Source organism: Syngnathoides biaculeatus, chromosome 4 (assembly GCF_019802595.1).
Source record: "Syngnathoides biaculeatus isolate LvHL_M chromosome 4, ASM1980259v1, whole genome shotgun sequence".
NCBI lineage: Eukaryota > Metazoa > Chordata > Actinopteri > Syngnathiformes > Syngnathidae > Syngnathoides > Syngnathoides biaculeatus.
The window spans coordinates 33852713-33874962 of record NC_084643.1 but is presented as its reverse complement, the minus strand read 5'-3'; the positions used below and the strand labels follow the sequence as shown (position 1 = coordinate 33874962).

The following is a 22250-nucleotide window of genomic DNA, read 5'->3' as shown; positions in this document are numbered from 1 at the left end:
TACAATTATTTTGCAGGACATGTATGAGGGCAGAAGAACAGCGGTGAGGTGTGCCATTAGTGTGTCAGAAGAATTTAAGGTGGAGGTGGGACTGTATCAGGGATCTGCACTGAGCCCCTTCCTGTTTGCAGTACTAATGGATAGGCTGACAGATGAGGTGAGACTGGAATCCTCTTGGACTATGATGTTCGCAGATGATATTGTGATCTGCAGTGAAAGCAGAGAGCAAGCGGAGGAACAGTTAGAAAGATAGAGGCACGCACTGGAAAGGAGAGGAATGAAGATTGGCCGAAGCAAAACAAAGTATATATGCGTGAATGAGAGGGGTGGAGGGGGAAGAGTGAACCTCCAGGAAGAAGAGATAGCGAGGGTGGATGACTTCAAATACTTGGGGTCAACAATACAGAGCAATGGAGAGTGTGGTAAAGAAGTGAAGAAACGGGTCCAAGCGGGGTGGAACTGTTGGGGGAACTTGTCTGGTGTTTTCTATGGGACAGAGAGTCTCCGCTAGGATGAAGGGCAAAGCTTATAAAACAGTGGTGAGGCCGGCCATGATGTATGGATTAGAGATGGTGGAACTAAAGAAACAACAGGAATTAGAACTGGAGGTAGCAGAAATTAAGATGCTGAGGTTCTCGCTTGGAGTGAGCAGGTTGGATAGGATTAGAAATGAGCTCATTAGAGGGACAGCCAAAGTTGGATGTTTTGGAGACAAGATTCGAGAGAACAGACTTCGATGGTTTGGACATGTTCAGAGACGAGAGAGTGAGTATATTGGTAGAAGGGTGCTGAGGGTAGAACTGCCAGGCAAAAGAGTGAGAGGAAGACCAAAGAAAAGGTTGATGGATGTTGTGTGGGAGGACATGAGGACAGTGGGTGTTAGAGAGGAGGATGCACGAGATAGGCTTAGATGGAAAAAGATGACACGCTGTGGCGACCCCTAATGGGACAAACCGAAAGGAAAAGAAGAAGAAGAAGATACTCCAGATTACATCATCTGCTCAAAATGTAATCCACCTGCGTGATTTTACCTTCGCTTTTGTAGGTCACCCTATGTTCCTGCCTGTTCTGGAAAAAAAGTCTCCACTATAGCTATTTCCATCCTTTTTGTAAAATTCAACACCATCTACGTTCCCTTCCTGGATGCTAAATTTACCCATCACTTCATCATCACCTGTTTCTTTTACCAACATGTCCATTACAAACTGTACCCATATCGATATATTTGTCTGGCAAATTTTTAAGCCGGATGTCCGTCTTGACGCAATCCTCTGAATTTATCCAGGTTTGCCACGGGCCTACAGTTGGAGCTGTGGCCATCTATATTGCCATCTACAGGCGTAAAAAGGCGCAATTGAGATATTTGAATGTGGATCGCAAAGTTTAATACATGGGGGCGCGACTGTGAAGTCAACTTCAGCGTCGTACATTCTCTACCCCAGGGGAGCCATTTTAACGGAAATAGTGAAATTATGAAGCGCAATTAAACGGTCGCGTAAACTGCTTCCGTGGGGTGAACGACATCTTTGTCTTCCTCTATTTGGCACCATCGACCCCCTCACGTGACGATGTTTGTTCCGGAAGTTGATGTGATTGCGGAAGTGTTCGGATGTTCCAGGCGCAGTAGCTTTCAGTGGTTGGATTTGCTCGTCCGGAGTCTGATCCCGATTTGGTTTAGGTATACTGTATGTAGTAGATCTATTTTACACCGTGATCAGGTGAGAAATTTGTCAGGGGGCCTACGCGCCGGTTTTGTGCTGCTTTCTTGTTCATGTATGTCGAAGAAATACTATGGATTAGCTACATGCGGCTAACGCGAAATCGACAGCATGCAGCGGCATTTGACTTTTAAATGAGTCATTTTGTAGGACGACGTGATAAAAGTAAAAAATCTCAATAACGGACACATCTATACTAGGTCGGCTGCTGTGATATCACAAAATGACGTTTGACAAAACCTTGAGTCGTATGTCATATACAAAAGGTTTAAGTAGACAGTTCCAGCAATGGAAAAGTGAGATATAAGGTCGGTTCACTCAAACCTTACATTTTACTTCTTCTTCTTTCGCCACAGCGTGTCATCTTTTTCTCTCTAAACTTATCTCGTGCATGCTCTTCTCTAACTCACCCGCTGTCGTCATGTCCTCCCTCACATCCATCAAGCTTTTCTTTGGTCTTCCTCTCACTCTTTTGCCTGGCAGCTCCATCCTCAGCACAGTTTTACTACACTGCAAAATTATCAACTCACATTTACTTACATAATGTGTAATCTGAACTTGTTCAGTTGAACACAAGGGTGCTAGGCTTAGGGTTGTCGATTGTATCAGTGGGAAGGAACAGGTGGAAAAAGATTAATTCTAGGTTCTACAGTAAACCAGGGGTTGTGGGTTCGTATCCCACTGGGGCCTCCACTCCCTGAGAAGGGTTGCGTCAGGAAGGGCATCCGGCGTAAAAATTGTGCCAAACATATATATATGCGTTCATCTGAGATGATACGCTGTGGCGACCCCAAAAGGGACAAGCCGAAAGAAACGCACACACAATAATGTGGAAGAGTATTTATATCTTTCACTAAATGTTGCTGGCAGAGATAGATGAACATATACATATATGTATATTATTTGGTTTAGATAAAGGGTTTTCAGACTAACAAAGTAAAACTGGATAACTGCATCACTATATGATCTCTTATCCCGCATTAGTGGTTAGGAGTCACTCGACTATATTTACTGTGGTGTCACCAATAACAGGGGGTTTGCAATTGGAGTTTGCGGCCCCCGGTGGTCTATAGCTGCAGGTTGGGGTTCTGCAAAACAATTTTACATAAATATATGTCTCATATAATTTAAAACCGTAACTGGCTGCAAATAACAGCAAATTAATCAATTAGTCCTCTCAGCCTTAGTTTTGGGCATTATGAAGACATCACTGTGAGCAAATTATATTGATATTCACTTGTTAGAATGCCTTGCTCCCTTCTTTGATTTAAAGCTGTTATCTTTGACTTTTGGCCTCCAACTCTATAATTAAGCATTACAACAATAGAACGAAGTCGTCGCTTCATTATGACGTAGTTAATGCATTTTATTCCCCATTTATTTCATTCTGCAACAGTTTTATTATGTTTTGAAGTTGAGGCGGTAGGGAAAAAAATATGGTAACTTTGGGAAAGGTAATTCTTGTTAATTCCCTATCATTGCTGCATTTAGTGGTTGCATTGTTCAGTTGCTGATTTTTGTGCATTTTACGTTAGGCACCTTGTTCGTCAGCTAAGCCCTTGGAAAAGTCTTTAGGTTGAGTCACGGCATCCATCCATATACCAAGCCGTTTATCCTCAAAAGGCAATTATTTTCAATGTAGTTGTTGTTGTTTACCCAGTAATTATTATGTTCATACAGAAGCGCAGAATTATGTGTTTAGTGAGCTCTTTATAACTGTGCTCTGCCGATTGCTCAAATGTGTAATTTCCATGCCATCATTTCCATTACGTCATTTGCAGTGCTCCAGCAACTGGGCCAGGACGGAAAATTAATTGGGTATTCATTAAATGTAAAAAAAAAAAAAAAGTCCTAAAATATAACAGGAGGATATTAGAGGAGCTGACAGACTTATTCAGCATTGTCATCCCCTCAAGTAGTAACTTGGGTAAAAATGTTTGTCATGACCAAACAAGGTAGTGGATTGCAGCTTTGAATATTATAATATTCCAACTTTATCTTTGAAAAATACACTTATTCTTGGAAGATTATAACAGTCCATCCTGACAAAACACATCTTTATTCTTCCAAGATAAAAAAAAAGTTGTAATTTGTTAACGTAGCTATTTTTTCCCTTTAAAACCAGCCATTTTATATTTCCCATGCCATCTCGTGGTACATGGCAAAATTCTCCCTAGTAAGGGGTCCCTTGACCCACCAAGTTTGAGAAACATTGTTCCATGTGAATGCTTAGTTTTTAATGTGTTAGGTAGAGCTGCAGCTATCAAGTATTTTTCGAATCTTGTATTCTACCGACTCTTCCATTGATTAATCGTGTAATAGGATAAAACGTGTTTTGCACGACAACATCTGGATGTGAGGTCCAAGTATCAATTTCATCTACTTGTGGTCACCATCCTCATGTTCCATTTTAATATCTGTGATTTTGGGTGTGTATGGCTTTAAAAGGCAAGTAATATGGGCATCGATGAAAATGTGTAGTTGGTATCAGTAATCCCTCCAAGGATTTGAGGCAGATTTAACCTGTTAACAATTTTTTTGAGTTATTCAATTAATCGTTGCAGCCCTAGTTTCATGTTTGTAGTGTTCCAAAGTGGGCCGTGGCAATGGTGGACCACAGCGATGTCAGTCTGCCGCCTGAGGAGCGCGTTCGCATCCTGACCAAGAAGGGGAGCTCGGTTGACATCAGTGATGAGGTGCCACCGCGCCGATACTTCCGCTCGGGTGTGGAGATGATCCGCATGGCCAACATTTATGCGGAAGAGGGCAACATTGAACGGGCCTTCGTTCTGTACAACAAGTATATCACGTAAGAGATGTCGCTCCAGGCGTTTGTGTCGATGTTCTTGGAGAGTCTGACCTTATTTTTGCCCCCACACCACCCCGAAGGCTCTTCATCGAAAAACTTCCCAAGCATCGGGATTACAAAACAGCTAATATTCCAGAGAAGAAAGAAAACCTCAAGGTATGAGGAGAATGTTTTCAGGCTCTTTTTAGTTTTCTGTCTAATATATTTTATCCTCCAGAAATTGAAGGATGTGGCTTTTCCTCAAGCTGAAATCCTAAAGAAAGCACTTCTCAAAAGATTTGAACAAGACTACGCTCAGTATTGTGTCAAGAAGGTAAGCACAACTTGCATACCACCCTTTAGAATAAAAAGAGATGGGGATTAATGGTAAAAAAAACAATCACCTTGAGCAACCACATTCCACATCTTACCAGGCTGGATTTACACCACATGGTGCAAGTGAAATGTTAAATTAGATTTAAATATTGTTCAGTAGCAGTAGCTAAATCAACTGTGGTACATTAGGGGTGTAAAGACATGAAAGGTGGTGTGAATACGGTACATTAGAGGTGTATACACTACATTACATATTAATGCAGCCCTATGGGGGCACAAACCAGTGCAATCTGTAGGCCGGTCCCAAGCCCGGATAAATGCAGAGGGTTGCGTCAGGAAGGGCATCCGGCGTAAAAACTGTGCCAAACAAATATGAGCGTTCATCTAAAGAATCCCATACCGGATCGGTCGTGGCCCGGGTTAACAACGCCCGCCCCCGGCACTGCTAACCTGTAGGGCGTCGGTGGAAATTCAGCTACTGTGGGTCGAAGACAAAGAAGAGGAGGAAACCGGATCCAGCGTCAGAAGAAAAAGAGGAATGCACAGAGCCTACAACTGAGTGTAGGGACTTTGAATGTTGGGACTATGACAGGAAAAGCACAGGAGTTGGTTGACATGATGATTAGGAGAAAGGTTGATATTCTGTGCATCCAAGAGAGCAGGTGGAAAGGTAGTAAGGCTAGAAGTTTGGGAGCAGGGTTAAATTATTCTACCACGGAGTAGATGGGAAGAGAAATGGAGTAGGGGTTATTTTAAAGGAAGAGCTGGCTAAGAATGTCTTGGAGGTGAAAAGAGTATCAGATCGAGTGATGAGACTAAAATTTGAAATTGAGGGTGTTATGTATAATGTGGTTAGCGGCTATGCACCACAGGTAGGATGTGACCTAGAGTTGAAAGAGAAATTCTGGAAGGAACTAGATGAAGTAGTTCTGAGCATCCCAGACAGCGAGAGAGTTGTGATTGGTGCAGATTGTAATGGACATATTGGTAAAGGAAACAGGGGCGATGAAGAAGTGATGGGTAAGTACGGCATCCAGGAAAGGAACTTTGAAGGGCAGATGGTGGTGGACTTTGCAAAAAGGATGGAGATGGCTGTAGTGAACACTTATTTCCAGAAGAGGGAGGAACATATAGTGACCTACAAGAGCGGAGGTAGAACCACGCAGGTAGATTATATTTTGTGCAGACGATGTAATCTGAAGGAGGTTACTGACTGTAAAGTAGTGGTAGGGGAGAGTGTAGCTCGACAGCATAGGATGGTAGTATGTAGGATGATTCTGGTGGTGGGTAGGAAGATTAAGAAGACAAAGGTAGAGCAGAGAACCATGTGGTGGAAGCTGAAAAAGGAAGAATGTTGTGCAGCCTTCCGGAAAGAGGTGAGACAGGCTCTCGATGGACAACCGAAGCTCCCGGAAGACTGGACGACGACAGCCAAGGTGATCAGAGAGACAGGCAGGAGAGTACTTGGTGTGTCATCTGGTAGGAAAGGGGAGAAGGAGACTTGGTGGTGGAACGCCAAAATACAGGGAGTCATACAAGGAAAGAGATTAGCGAAGAAGAAGTGGGATACTGAGAGGACTGAGGAGAGGCGAAAGGAGTACATCGAGATGCGACGTAGGGCAAAGGTAGAGGTGGCAAAGGCTAAACAAGAGCATATGAAGACATGTACACCAGGTTGGACACGAAAGAAGGAGAAAAGGATCTCTACAGGTTGGCCAGACAGAGGGATAGAGATGGGAAGGATGTGCAGCAGGTCAGGGTGATTAAGGATAGAGATGGAAATGTGTTGACTGGTGCCGGTAGTGTACTAAATAGATGGAAAGAATACTTTGAGAAGTTGATGAATGAAGAAAATGAGAGAGAAGGAAGAGTTGAAGAGGCAAGAGTGAAGGACCAGAAGTGGAAATGATTACTAAGGGGGAAGTCAGAAAGGCACTACAAAGGATGAAAACTGGAAAGGCAGTTGGTCCTGATGACATACCGGTAGAGGTATGGAAGCAATTTGGAGAGATGGCTGTGGAGTTTTTGACCAACTTATTCAACAGAATACTAGCGGGCGAAAAGATGCCTGAAGAATGGAGGAAAAGTGTTCTAGTTCCCATTTTTAAGAACAAAGGGGATGTTCAGAGCTGTGGGAACTATAGAGGAATAAAGTTGATGAGCCACACAATGAAGTTATGGGAAAGAGTAGTGGAGGCTAGACTCAGGACAGAAGTAAGTATCTGCGAGCAACAGTATGGTTTCATGCCTAGAAAGAGTACCACAGATGCATTATTTGCCTTGAGGATGCTCGTGAAAAGTACAGAGAAGGTCAGAAGGAGCTACATTGCGTCTTTGTGGATCTAGAGAAAGACTATGACAGAGTACCAAGAGAGGAACTGTGGTACTGCATGCGTAAGTCTGGTGTGGCAGAGAAGTATGTTAAAATAGTACAGGACATGTATGATGGCAGCAGAACAATGGTGAGGTGTGCCTTAGGTGTGACAGAGGAATTTAAGGTAGAGGTGGGACTGCATCAGGGATCAGCTCTGAGCCCCTTCCTGTTTGCAGTGGTAATGGATAGGCTGACAGATGAGGTTAGACTGGAATCCCCTTGGACCATGATGTTCGCAGATGATATTGTCATGTGCAGTGAAAGCAGGGAGCATGCAGAGGAACAATTGGAAAGATGGAGACATGCACTGGAAAGGAGAGGATTGAAGATTAGCCGAAGTAAAACAGAATATATGTGCGTGAATGAGAAAAGTGGAGGGGGAAGAGTGAGGCTACAGGGAGAAGAGATAGCGAGGGTCGACGACTTCAAATACTTGGGGTCAACAATACAGAGCAATGGAGAGTGTGGTCAGGAAGTGAAGAAACGGGTCCAAGCAGGTTGGAACAGCTGGCGAAAGGTGTCTGGTGTGTTATGTGACAGAAGAGTGTCTGCTAGGATGAAGGGCAAAGTTTACAAAACAGTGGTGAGGCCGGCCATGATGTACGGATTAGAGACAGTGGCACTGAAGAAACAACAGGAATCTGAACTGGAGGTGGCAGAAATGAAGATGTTGAGGTTCTCGCTCGGAGTGACCAGGTTGGATAGGATTAGAAATGAGCTCATTAGAGGGACAGCCAAAGCTGGATGTTTTGGAGACAAGATTCGAGAGAGCAGACTTCGATGGTTTGGACATGTTCAGAGGCGAGAGAGTGAGTATATTGGTAGAAGGATGCTGAGGATGGCGCTCCCAGGCAAAAGAGCGAGAGGAAGACCAAAGAGAAGGTTTATGGATGTGGTGAGGGAAGACATGAGGGCAGTTGGGGTTAGAGAGGAAGATGCAGGAGATAGGCTAAGATGGCAAAAGATGACACGCTGTGGCGACCCCTAACGGGACAAGCCGAAAGGAAAAGAAGAAGAAGACACTACATTACATATTAACATAGTATACAAAGCCCAATTCCAATGAAGTTCTGTAAATTGTAAATGAAAAATGAATACAATAATTTGCAATTCAATTACATAAATTCAATTGAATATACAATGAAGGCAAGGTATTTATTTATCAGAATCATGTTTATTGGCCAGGTATGTTGGCTTCAAGTAGAGGAGTTCAAATATATTGGGGTCTTGTTCACGAGTGAGGGAAGAATCAAACGGAAGATCGACAGTCCGATCGGTGCAGTGTCTGCAGTGTGGCGGACTTTGTATCGGTCCGTTGTGGTAAAGAAGAAGCTAAGACTCTCAATTTACCAACGATCTTACCCTCACCTATTGTCATGAGCAGTGGGTTGTGACAGGAAGAACAAGATCCCGGATAAAAGCATCCAAAATGAGTTTCCTCCACATCCCACCGGGAGGAGACCCCGGGGACAACCCAGGAGATCCTGGAGAGACTAGGTCTCTTGGTTGGCTTGGGAACACCTTGGAACGCCCCCAGAACAACTGGATTAAGTAGCTGGAGAGAGGAAAGTCAGGGCATCCCTTCCAAAGCTACTACCCACACAACCCGACCTTGGAACAGGGATGGAAAACGGATGGATGAAGACCAAAGAGAAGGTTAATGCATGGTTGAGGGCTGTTTGTGTTAGGGTTAGAGGAAGATGTAGGTGAGAGGCTCACATGGAAAAAGATGACTTGCTGTGGCATTACATCCAAATGCCCTTTTATTGCAGCACATGGAAAGAAAGTGGAATTGACGGCCTCCATGACTTATTCAAAAATTCATTCACTTCATGTGAAAGCTTATTCCAACAATTTCAACTTTAGAGGTTACTTCCTTCAATACCTTTTAAAGTAAGAACAGCAATCCTAAAAACATTCTCAACATAGGTGAGTACTTTAGAAAGATCTGTTTTTGTTCAGAAAAGAGTGGAACTACTCACAACAAACAAACAAACAAAAACACCTCTTTTAAAATTTTACAAATGAATCTCAATTACTATTCATCCATCCATTTTCTTCACCACTTACCCTCTCTCGAGGGTTGCGGGGAGTGCTGGAGCCTATCCCAGCTGTCAACGGGCAGGAGGCGGGGTATAACCTGAACTGGTTCCAGCCTTTCTGAATCCTGGCAGGATGGTTTTGGTTGTCACGGAAGCCCGTACTTCGTCGAGCCAGCCAATGACTTCCCGGAAAGTTGCATGGCGGATTCACCCGGAAGCTGTGCTCGACATCCGCCATCAGATACACGGGCCTAGAGGACCCTCTTATGGTTGTCAGTGTGAAAATAACCGATAAGGAACTCGAAAAATGGATGGATGTAATAATGTGTTAATAATTTCACATACAAGTCCCTCTGGAGAATCTGGAGTCGCACTCCTTGCCAAACTATGAAAAAAAACTGTGACTTATAGTCTGGAAAATAAATTTGGTATGATTGGGGCAATTCTGTACCAATCTTTGGCAGCCTGGATTTAAATGGTCAATCGGCCTAATGTGGCCTGTGGTCTGTAGTTTTGGCCCTCCCTGAGCTATATGATAAATATGGCACATTAGAGGTGGACATACCTTAAATACAATGTAAATATGGTAGCTTTTGAAGTGTACACTATAAGACATTAAACATGACAACGCGACCCTTCCAGAAAGCAGAAGAGGAGGCTCAGGCTCTGCAGCAGTCCCATCAGCGGGCACTGAACGCCGAACGGGAGCGTGTGGCCGAGATGCAACGGCGGCAGCAGGAACAGGAACAGTTCAGTGCCTTTGAGGAGATGATCCGACGCCAGGATTTGGAGCGAGAGCGCCAACGTGTTCTCCTGGAGTTCGCTGAGCCCTCCGCACCTTCCCCAGACACACCACTCATCCCGGGCATTCAGGGCCCGCCTGTCATCTCACCCACACCGCCGCACAGTCCCAGGGATTCGTCTGAGAACCATCCTCCGTCCTCTTTAGCGCCGCCGAGCTTCGACCGCTCTCTTAAGCCTGGTTCTCTCGTCAGCCCCGGGAACAACGGTGAGTTTGGCGGCTGTAAAGCTGAGATGATTTCTGTGGAGCCCCAGACATGGGGGGAAAAGTATTCAGACCTTAAAATTTTCAGGTTATATTGCAGCTATTAGCTAAAATCATTTAATTTCGTTTTTCCCCATTAATGTATGGAAATCAATCCATATTGGCCGAAAAAATTTAATTGTTGAAATCTTTGCAGATTTATTAAAAAAAGAAAAACTGCAATATCACACAGCTATATGTATTCAGAGCCTTTGCTGGGACACATGTATTTAACTTGGGAGCTATCCATTGATTCTGATCATCATTAAGACGGTTCTACACCTTCATTGGAGTCCATCTGTGTTTGATTATACTGATTTGACATGATCAGGAAAGCCACAGAGCTGTTTATGTAAGACCGTACAGCTCACAATAGATGTCAGAACAAAAGAAGATTACGAGGTCAAATGATCCGCCTTAAAGCTCCACTGTCATGCCATAAACATTCTAAAATAGATATTGTAATGAAAAATACATATAACATTATTCACTTCACTGTCTTTACGAAAAAATAAATATGAGTGGAGAGTGCGTCATCCATGTGCAAAGTTGCGGAAGTCTCATTCGACATCCAAGTGGTCGGCATATTGCCTGCAACGTCATCAGCAGATGTTACACCGGGACATTCACCATTGAAAACATGTAGTGGCAATTTACTATGGAACACGGAAGGTCTTTTCGAAAAAGAGAACATCTCACAATCAAGTTAAATGACCTGGGCAATATTACCCGATTATTTTGAGCCATATTTTTATGATACGTGGATCAACAGACTCCCCAACAGTATGTAGCGTACTCAGGAGGACCCAGGCCGGGGGATGGGGAGAGCTCCTTTCTCCTCCCGCATGCAGCCAAACCACCTCCACGTCCCGGCGAGCAAGCTGTTGCTGGCGGGTGAGCGAGCCGACGTGTGAAGTGGAGGGCCCAGACACTGGTGGCTGGTGGGGGGAGAGCCCAACCAGACCACCTCCCTGCCCGATTCAACTCCGTGTTGGGGCTAACGCCGGGCCCGGCATTGCGCAATCCACAAGGCCGGCTCGGCCTTGTCGACAAGGTCAGCGGCGATTCACAAGGCCGTGCGGAGACCGTCCTTCCACGGCTGCTGTGAGGAAGCCGTCCGACGTGCACATTGACACATTTAGCACCCCTGACTTACGTATGCGGATCTTTTGTTACGTGACAAGAGAATTAGGTCCCCCCCCCAACTATTATTTTTTTTAGTAGCTCTATACACACCTACCTGTCATTTGAAACCCACAAAGATCTCGTCCTTTGCACCTGTGCAATCCATTTTTCACGACATCCATCCTCCCAAGTGTTCAAACAATATCCAGTAATACAATGAGACGGCGTTTTGGGTAACACAAAGGAACAACGAACTACCTTCAAGCAGGTAAAACTAGTATAAACAGATGAGCCAGCCTGAGTACGTTGCTGCTGTTAACATCACTTCCTGCTTCTCAAAAACAAATCCCTCGAAAAGATTTTCATGGCGGCAGTTATAAAAAGCCATATATGTCAAAATCATGTTTTATGGTGAAAAAAAAACAGATGGGTCTATTCCGGCTGCCTTTTTTTTTTTCATTAATAACACTATAAAGCATGCGTTTCATGACAGTGGACCTTTAAGAGCTCAGAGACAGACCGGGCTATGTAATGTCGTAATTTCCCTCTGCCCGCTGTCGGCAGATCTGACGGTGGATGCTCTCCGCCAGTTGTTGGTGCCATTGGAACTGTGTCGGAGTTTTCTGCGGTTGGCTGAGGCCAACACCAGCCGCGCTGTTGAAACCTGCGGTATCCTCTGCGGGAAACTGGTAAAATCTAATATCTAATTACGGTGGTGCCTCGACCTATGAGTTTGCTCACGGCCATGCTCTCAAGTCAAAGTCTATCTCAAATCATATTTCCTTATTGAAATGAATGGAAACACTGATAAATCTATTTAGCAACCTAAAAAAAGCAACAAATGTAACTTCTATTTTTTACTAAGCTAGCATTCTACAGTATTTGGGGCTCTATACTTTTGCACTGGTGAAACCAATATTTCCAGTTGGTCGCACCAGTACATGATTTAGTCGTACCCTTTTTTTGGGCACATTCTGCATGGCCATGCATGCTATTGAATAGTTGTTTGAAATGGCATAGCGTAGTTTTATGAAGGCGGGACGGTGGATGACTAGTTGGAGCGTCTGTCTCACAGTTTTGACATCCATGATTCATATACTGGCTCCGCTTGTGTGGAGTTTGCATGCTCTCCTCGTGCCTGCGTGTGTTTTCGTACGGCACTCCTTTTTCCTCCTGCATCTCAAAAACATACATTTTAGGTTAATTAAAGACTGTAAATTACCCATAGGTGAGTTCAAATAGTGGTTTAAATGTGCGCTGCAATTGGCTTGCCACCATTTCAGGGTGTAGCCTGTGTCCTGCCTGAAGATAGCTGCGAATGGCTCCAGTATTCCCGTGACCCTAGTGAGGATTATCGGCTCAGACGGATGGATGGCTGATTTATCAGAATTAGAATCCGTTTAATAGCCAAGTATGTAACAACACACGAGGAATTTGTCTCCGGCAGTTTTTGGCCCAGTCGCAAAGGGAAAATAGCCATCATGTCTGCAACAAGCAGTTGCTGACAAAGCAGGTCAATCATATTATATACAGGGTGAATTCATATTTGAAATCATTGCTAAACTGTAAAGATTTGTTAACAAAATGCAAACCTGATCAACGCTAGTCATACATGGTGAAACAATATATTATTTGTCTGCAATGCCAGTCACCCTGCTAAAACTTGATCCCAACTGCAAACTAAGTTCTATTCTTAAAAATTTGTATATGAACCGTACTTAAAGCATTGTTATAAGAATACTTATTTAAAATGTATAGGAAATTATTTTAATAACGGTTGTAGTATTAGGATCTCCCTGTAGTGCAAACAGAATAACCATATTTTTATTTTTTTTAAACTAAATTTATTTTGGTTCACTGCCTGCCCACGGTCTTGTAGATATCTAAATTTTGTGTTGAGCACATACCACAAGACCGATCTAGCTAAGTAGAGATATGAAGCTACAAATATGTGTAAATTGTTACTTTAAGTTGATGTGACTTATACTCACAGACAACAAATGACTTTGACAATACAGCGACACAGACTGAAAGAAAGTAGGGAATTAAAGACAAACAGATTGATTTGCCACAAGTGGCCGGAGAGAGCTGATTGGCTGACAAGAACAAGTGGACACAATTACTAAATGAGCACTTGACATGAACAACATGGGCTCTCTGTTTGTGTTAGTGTGTGTGTAATTTTTTTGTACAAAATTGTCTTGTCTTTAAAAAAAAAAAAAAAAAAAAAAAAACATTTTGCTCTCAAAAATTCCAGTTTTGATTTTTTTTCGTGATTGAAAATTCAACTTAATTTATGAAATACATCCAAGACCTAAATCTTCTACTTACACGCTTGCCATTCAGCACTGACTGTAACATGTTTTTTGTTTTTACATTTCATAATTTACATTTTTATGACCTTTAAGAATGTTACATTTTTTGTAACATCTCTTACAAAACTTACGATACACCTCTGGTACTAGTCAACAAATTCCAGCCAATATGCTTTGGTTTTTTTTTTTTTGTTTTTTTTTTTACATTTCAATAATACCATTGATTCCATATTTTTTTTTTTTTTTTACAGTTAAAGCTATTGTATGTAACTGTCCCCTAAACTCGACCTTGGCATTACAGTAAAACAACATAGCCGTCGCTTCCGCAAAACATAGGCAATGCTTGTTATAGTGCTTATATGTGACTCTACAAGATTTACAATTTTGAAGGATACACGTCATTTGCGTGCTGTCAATTATGTGCCGTTATTTATAGTGAATCACCAACCACGGATGCTGGAGTTGAATAGAGTGTACACTAAATATAAAATAAATATGTGACAAATACAGCAAGATGTTAGAAAAGCTGAATGGCTTAATTGGCATTGTGTAATAGTGCTTTGGGTGAAAGTTTTTCTCTCTTTTTTTGTGGATTATAGCTGTGTTATAAATGAGATTGGAGTGGTTTTTTTCTGCAAAAGTCTGACCAAGTATTCTTTTTTTTTTTTTTTTTTTTTTTACTTTCTAGACCAGAAATACATTCACCGTGACACACGTCATTGTTCCCAAGCAGTGTGGTGGTCCCGACTATTGCGACACGGAAAACGAGGAGGAGCTCTTCCTCATACAGGACCAGTATGATCTCATCACCTTGGGCTGGATCCATGTGAGTCAGTTAATCTCTCACTCAGAAGCATCTCTTCTTCAGTTAACCTCCATTGCAAACTTACAAAACCTGTTGCGCTGATGTTAGCGTTAGCCTTGTGACACACCCTGCACAATCAGAGAGTTTGACATTGGAGGAGGAGGTGTGGAGCAGCCAAGCTAAGTTGCTTCCTGGCAATCATGTGAGAGTCCAGTGATGATGCGTTATAGTCAAAATATTAAACGACTCACAGAAATTAAAGTCCTTTGAGAAGTTGGTTAGTAACATTTGCTGTAGCTGACAGTACCGTCAAGCTAATGGGATTGGCAGCAAAAACAGGAGTAGAACCCTACCAAAAGAACAATTAACTGGCATCAAACCAGTAAACATTGGAGGAAGTCACAGTCTACCACAGGGGGTGCTCAATGTGTCGATCACGATGGACCCTGCTGTAACTGACATCAGATAATATGATGAGTCACGAATAAACAATGTGAAACTAGCATGGACAAAGTGTGGTCGTTCGAGAATTCTTCGTGCTTGTTTATTGGTGCTGTGACACGTTCCAGGCAGAGAATAGGCTGGTGTATTTCCGGGTCACAAATATAAAATATGTCGATCTATTTTTAAAAGACGTGCCTTCCGTGCCTAGGTGGTGTCTATGTTGAATGTGGGGCAGTAATGTAGCTGCCATTTCATGGTGGTTTTATCGATTGTATTTTGTGACAGAGAGAGGAAGAGAGGGGCATGGTGGCTGTGTAAACTGAGGAATGGAAAACATATGACAGGACTCTGGAACATGCTATTTTTGGTACAGTAACATTGTTTTTATCAAGCTCTTTGCCTTTGGCAACCATTGTAAAACTAGGAAGGACACCAAGTCCTTGCGACTCATGAAAGCAACTTACGATGAGTATTGTCCGTCAACAATGTCACTATGAACAAGCACTGCGGCATGGCAAGTTTGGAGAAAAGGTGGAACTTTGTACGTTTTCAAGTTTTTTTCCATTTATTTCCAATAACATTGTACTCGAGTGGGTGTCTTCGGCCACAAAAACTACAAAAGAATAATTTTGTACTGTACAGTAATATGGGTACGCATGGGCTCATAAGAAGTGCTTTAATGCAGTCATTCCCAAACAGTGTGCCGGGGTACATTAGTGTGCCGTGAGCACTCTTCAGGTGTGCCTTGGGAAGTTATCCAATTTTATGTAATTGCTAAAAAAAACATTTATTTCCAAGAAATAATGTATCTTTGTTCATCTATTTATGCCTGTGAGGCACAATGACAGATGGAAAAAAAAAATCCTCTTCTATTAGACCAGGGGTCGTGAACCATTTAGGCCGAGAGAGCCATAAATGCCAAAATGCAATTTCAAAAGAGCCATGCAATATTTTAAAAACTAAATACAGGTGTATTTGAGCATTTATGTAGAACCAACACTTTTAGAGTAAAATAAGTCTCTGAGTTCTTTGAAATAACATTGTTATGATGTTGCTTACCAATGATGACAAAGCACTTCTTACCATTGTGACTTCTGGTCTTGCCGATGGCTTTATAGTCTTTCATACGCCGTTAGATGAAGCTTTGTGCAGGCTTTGAGACTTCCATTCGTTCATCGTGAACGCAATTCAATATGATTTGCCAGCCTGATGGTACGAAAACCTAATGTTAAAGTCAGTTCTTGCCAACAATAGCACGTTTACCTTGTCTTTATGCAAAAACATCAGGCACAAATGTTCAACTCCCTATCTTTTTTTCTTGAGCGATCGTTTGCACAATTAGTTGTCGGTACCTGCTCTCCGTTGGACCCCGTTGCGCCTGTGCACATAGTCTGGTGCGGTGAACTACGGCAAGTCCACTAGGACAAACTACCTCTGCGTAATTTGCGTTGCCCGCACGACAAAAATCACATGTACGCTATGTCGTTATGAGGGCTCTGCGAGTCATATGCAACCATCAAAAGAGCCATGTATGGCTCGCGAGCCATAGGTTCCCGACCCCTGTATTAGACGGTAGGAAGTATGTAAATAATCTATCCATTTTTGGTGACATTTATTTTTTTTTAGTGTGCTGGGGGATTTTTCAATTGTAAAATATTTGCCTTGGCTCTATAAAAGTTGGAAATCACTTAATGTATTAGACAATCAGCTATATCGGGCAACGCTCCCACCCTTCTTCATCTGTTCAATCAACGTTCCATTGTACTGATATAGATGGATTATTTTGAGTCAATCACAAAATTACCATTTAAGTGAACCCATTTGGCTGCAAATGTAATTATTTACTGTGCAAAGTTCTCAAATAACCAAAAATTACAGGTTTGATTTGTTTTTGTATTCAAAATTAATGTAAATCACGGCTTGGCGGACGACTGGTTAGCACATCTGTCTCCCAGTTCTGAGGATTCTAATTCAGGGTTCCTCATCTGTGTGCAGTTAGTATGTTCTCTTCGTGCCTGCACAAGCTCTCTCCGGGTACTGGGGTTTCTTCCCACATCCCCAAAACCTGTTTTAAATTGAGGACTCTAAATTGCCTGTAAGTGTGAATCTGAGTGTGAATGGTTCTTTGTATAAGCCTTTCAATTGGTTGGCGATCAGTTCAGGATGTACCACGCCTTTTTCCTGAAGATCACTGGGATAGACTCCAGCATGCCCGCACCGCTCCAGTTAACGCATGTTTTTTGGATGTGGGAAGAAACCGGAGTGCCCGGAGAAAACCTATGCAGGCATGGGGATAACATTAAAATGCCACACAGGTGGGGCTGAGATTTGAACCGGGGTACCCAGAACAGCGAGGTCAACACCCTAACCAGCAGCTCTACCGTGCCCCCTATATTTCTGTTTATTATTATTTATGCAATATGATCTACTTATTTTAGTTATCTGATTTCCCCCCCACTTTCATTTTCATAGACTCACCCAACCCAGACAGCGTTCCTATCCAGTGTGGACCTTCACACACACTGCTCATACCAGATGATGCTGCCTGAGGCCATTGCCATCGTATGCTCGCCCAAGTTCAACGAGTGAGTTCTCCCTGTTGAGAAAAGAACAAACTGGTGGCGTTGACAAAAATAAAAAAACTAAATTGTTGTCTTTCCCAGGATCGGTTACTTCAGACTGACAGATCGGGGAACCAATGAGATCTCCTCGTGTAAGCAGAAGGGCTTTCATCCTCACAGTAAAGACCCACCTCTTTTTACAGTGAGTACATTTCACTACATAGACCTGGAAAATACAGGTACATTTCAATAGATTAAAAATTAGTTCGGCAGTTCAATTGAAAAAATGATAGTGATCCACTACACGGACTCAGAGTGAAATGTTTCATAAATATATTTGGATAATTTGGATGACGATAGCTTACAGCCAATAAAAAAAACATCTAGAAACTAGCTTATGTATAACAATAAAAAAAAAAAATTTACGTAAAGATTAGGCAGTTTGTGTTACTGGCTACAGAAAATACACCATAAAGAGAGTAAAAAATAATTTTCTGACATTTATGCAAATTTATTGAAACTATAAACAAACATAATAGGTACATAAGTATTCACACCCTTGTTTTAATATTTTGTCGAAGCACCTTTGGCAGCAATCATGGGTTCAGGTCTTCTTGGTACACCTGTTTTGGAGGATTTACCCCATTCAACTCTGCAGGTCTTTTGATGGTCAGTCAGTTTGGAAGGGCAGCGTCGGTGCACATCCATTTTTAGGTCTTTTTAGAGATATTCAATTGGATTCAAGTGCAAGCTCTGTCTTGGCCACTCAAGGACATTCACAGGATACTCCTGAAGCCACTCCTTTGTGTTCTTGGGTGGCTGCTGTGGGTTATTGTTGTGTTGGAAGGTAAATCGACACCGTCTTCTGAGTTCCAGAACACTCTGGAGCAAGTTCTCTTGAGGAATCTCTCTGTATTTGGCAGCTGTCATCTTACTCTCTATGTTGACTAGTCACCCACTTCCTGTAGAAGAAAAACATCCCCACTGCATGATGCTGCCACCACCAGTAAGGGATGATGTTAGTGAGGTGATGGGCTGTCCCTCTTCTCCAGATATGGCACTTGCAATTCAGGCCAAAAAGTTCTATTTTGAATTCCTCACACCAGAGACTTTTGGTTTTTGTAGATCTGAAAATCCTGAAGGTGGCTTTTGGGGAAACTCCAAGCAGTCTGCTATGTGTCTTTTAGTGAGAAGTGGTTAGTCTGGCCACTCTACCATACAAGCCTGATTGGTGGAGTGTGTTTGCAATTGTTGACCTTTTGGATGGTCCTCCTATTTCCGCAAGTGAAGGTAGGAGCACTGCCTTATTGACCATAGAGTTCCGGTTCACGTCTTTGACCAAGGTCTTTCTACTCTTGTTACTCAGCCCAGTCAGGTGGACAGATCTAGGAACATTCCTAATAGTTCCAAACTTCTTCCGTTTCTGAATCATCAAGACAATGTTTTTTTGCTGCTGAAATTCTTTTGTATCCTTCCCCATAATTGTGCCTTGACACAATCCGGTGACTGAGATCTATTGCTTGGTTTCTACTCTGTTACTCACTGCCAACAATGAGACCTGATACAGACAGGTGTGTGCAATTCCAGAGGATGTTCAATCAACTTTTTACCTCACGTGGACTTCATTCAAATTGTAGAAGCATATCAAGGATGACCACTTGAAATCGGATGCATTTGATCTTAAGTTTGAATGTCAAAGCAAAAGGCGTGTGTTATGATACCTGTTGTTTGTTTAAATTTTTTTGACAAATTTACATAAATATATGAAAATGTTTTATTTTATTAGATATATTGTGAAGATTTTTTTAAGTAAACTACGCACAAATCTGCACTTGAATCAGTCTGTAAATAGCAAAATGTGGTAAACGTGAAGGTTTGTGAATACTTTTTGGTGGCACTGTACTTGTGCATCATTTTGTTGTACCGTCAGTTTAGTTAGTCTTGAGTGAGGACCCTGTTCGTTTCACTACTCACAAGCTCATAATGAGTTTGCTGGTTCACAATGCATGCAGAATTAATGTGATAGAAATTCCAAGCATAAGTGGAATTCAGCTGCTAAGCACATAGACTACTCATCAAATCCACCGACACTTGTTTTTAAAAGAGGAGGGAAGCAAAATACAGCTTGGAATTTTTGTTGCCGCTTGTGTTGTAACTGATTGTTTAGCAATTGACTGTACAGTCCAAATCTTATAATGAAGGGAAGTTAACAGTCTGGGATGATAATTTTTATAACACAAAAATTGGTCTTTTGGGTTTATTTTGATTTTTGAAATAGAGTATAAGATTGGACGGGGCCATTTTGCAAAGAGCAACATTCAACCCAGCAACCCCACTGAATGGTGTTATGTGTCATAGTGTCAGTGAATTTTTAGTAACAGTATTAATACTGATTGGTGGTGTGAAACCGGGAAAAAACACCAAGCAGCAGTCACAGTCCATGTTTTGGGATTTTCATGTTGTAAATATGTCCATAATTCTTTATCTTTTGGGTATTTTGATGAAAGCATGCTACAGATGTTATAATGAACCTACTAATAGTTTTAAATTGTGGAGAAAAAAGGAAACTCTTTCCCCTAGAAATGAAATAAATTTGTCTTCTCGACCGCAGCACGCCAGCCACGTCACCATCTCCAATGACGCCGTTTCTGTGATTGATTTGCGGTGATTTTAGGAGTTTTTTTTTCCCTTCTTCTGGCCCTCCTCACCCTCCATCTCCGACGACGACACTCAGACTGTTTTATCACATCATCACATTTGTTTTAAGGACGCGTGTTCAAATCGTTCTGCGGATTAGAAGTGCTCTCTGAGGGAACATGAAAAAAAAATCGTTATCACACATGTGTCCACTTTGTTGTCTGCGTTCTGAATGTGTTTGTGTTCTTCAAGTTTCCTTCTGACACATTTAAGTGCCAAGGGCGACGATGTGTCTGATATTGGTTGTTCAGAATGCAGATTTGATATTATTAATGGCAGTTGGAACTCAGGTGCAAAACACGTCAAACAAGCTTTTTTTTTAAAGGGTGTTGATAGAAGCCTGTGATCCTTGTATGTCCTTGCTTCAGAGAGCCTGAATGTATAACTCCACTAACTTCCCCACTCCCGTTTTCTCCTCTCAAGAGTTGGTTTGCAACCCTCGTGTTGAGATCATTATGAAGAATTATACCCCTCCATGTGCATATGCAAATATTTTGCGTTGATGAAATGCCACGAGGAAATAAAGTTAACTGTATATGAGTTTGGCATTTTTTGTCTCCTTTCCTCCGTCATAAACTGTGTCAATGTTTACATTTCACACAAATTGAATTTTTGTTTCGTATAAAAGAAAAGGTTACTCAAAATTTACAGTCTTGAGCCTGTTCATCTACAGGTTTTGCTGGCTGCTCCACTTTCTGTCAATATGCAGACACATCTTTGATGAGGTTGACTTTGATGGTTTGGACATGTTCAGAGGCGAGAGAGTGAGTATATTGGTGGAAGAGTGAGAAAAGAGAAAGATGATACAACTTTGGGTGCTATTTGGGACTCCATTTATTTTAGGTGACTTTTGAAGTCATGAACGTATACAACATGCATGTAATGATTTATTAGAAATGCTACACTATAATTAAAACACATACTATAAATGTTCTATATTTGTAACTTCTAATTTGTAATGTTTGAAATTACTTCATACAAATACAAGGTTGAAAACAACATCCACCCATCCATATTCTGAGCCGCTTATCCTCACAAGAGTTGCGGGAGTGCTGCAACCTTTTCCTTTTCATCAGGTAGGTGGTGGGGTACACCCTGAACTGGATGCCATCCAATCGCAGGGCACATAGAGACAGACGTGGAGAACATGAACTCCCTAAAGGTAGGGCCGGGATTTGAATCCTGGTCCTCAGAACTGTGAGGCCAGCGCTCTAACCAGATGTGATACCATGCCACCAGAAAATGACAACTAATAACTAAACTATTATCCATCCATCCATTTTCTTAACCGCTTATCCTCACAAGGCTCGCAGGGAGTGCTGGAGACTATACCAGCTGTCAACGGGCAGGTGGCGGGGTACACCTTGAACTGGTTGCCAGCTAATCGAAGGGCACATTGAGACAAGCAGCCGCGCTCGCAATCACACCTAGGGGCAATTTAGAGTGTCCGATGTTGCATGTTTTTTGGGGCGTAGGAGGAAACCGGAGTGCCCGGAGAAAACCCACCCAGGCACAGAGACTAAACTATTATAAAAACTAAAAACTCACTGGAAATTTTTAAAACTATATACTACATAATAATAAATTGTACACATACTAAATGAATACTTGAAATAATCTGCGATAGCAGTTATATACTTGGTTTACGGCAGTGCTAACCTGAGAACGCCCAATATCGGAAGCTAAACGGGTTTGTCCCTGGTTAATACTTGGGATGGGATGGGAGACCACTTGGGAATACCTGGAGCTGTAAGGCATGTGTCCCTGGCTAAAATGAAGAGGGGTTATGTCAGGAAGGGCATCCCGTGTAAAACAGTGCCAAACAAATATGCGTTCATCTGAAATAGCACGCTGTGGCGACCCCTAACGGGACAAGCCGGAAGAAAGAAGTTGAGTATATACTACTACAGTGTGAGATGGAAAGTAATGAGAATGATTAATATATATATTTTTTGCGCTATTTTAAATTGTACACAAAACCACAATTACATGTGGCAAAT

General features: G+C 42.2%; 1 protein-coding gene and 1 long non-coding RNA gene across 4 annotated transcripts; one reads left to right on the top strand and one right to left on the bottom strand.

The window, feature by feature from the left end:
- The first annotated feature begins 1570 nt into the window (after positions 1–1570).
- Positions 1571–20790, top strand: LOC133499185 (STAM-binding protein-like A). Of its 3 annotated transcripts, none has more exons than XM_061816862.1 (10): positions 1571–1718; positions 4303–4527; positions 4608–4683; positions 4745–4840; positions 9901–10267; positions 11993–12117; positions 14432–14569; positions 17465–17577; positions 17656–17755; positions 20165–20790. In XM_061816862.1, the coding sequence occupies exons 2-10, from the start codon at positions 4325–4327 to the stop codon at positions 20219–20221; spliced, it is 1275 nt and encodes a 424-aa protein (XP_061672846.1). In that variant the 5' UTR covers positions 1571–1718; positions 4303–4324; the 3' UTR covers positions 20222–20790. The 3 variants fall into 3 exon arrangements, with proteins under 3 accessions (XP_061672846.1, XP_061672848.1, XP_061672847.1); XM_061816863.1 differs by lacking the exon at positions 1571–1718 and adding an exon at positions 1741–2026; XM_061816864.1 differs by lacking the exon at positions 14432–14569.
- Positions 10192–17438, bottom strand: LOC133499186 (uncharacterized). Its single transcript, XR_009794574.1, has 3 exons — positions 16345–17438; positions 16076–16198; positions 10192–10300 (listed from the first exon to the last, which is right to left on the bottom strand). It is a non-coding gene; the product is annotated as an uncharacterized LOC133499186 (long non-coding RNA).
- Positions 20791–22250: the final 1460 nt, after the last annotated feature.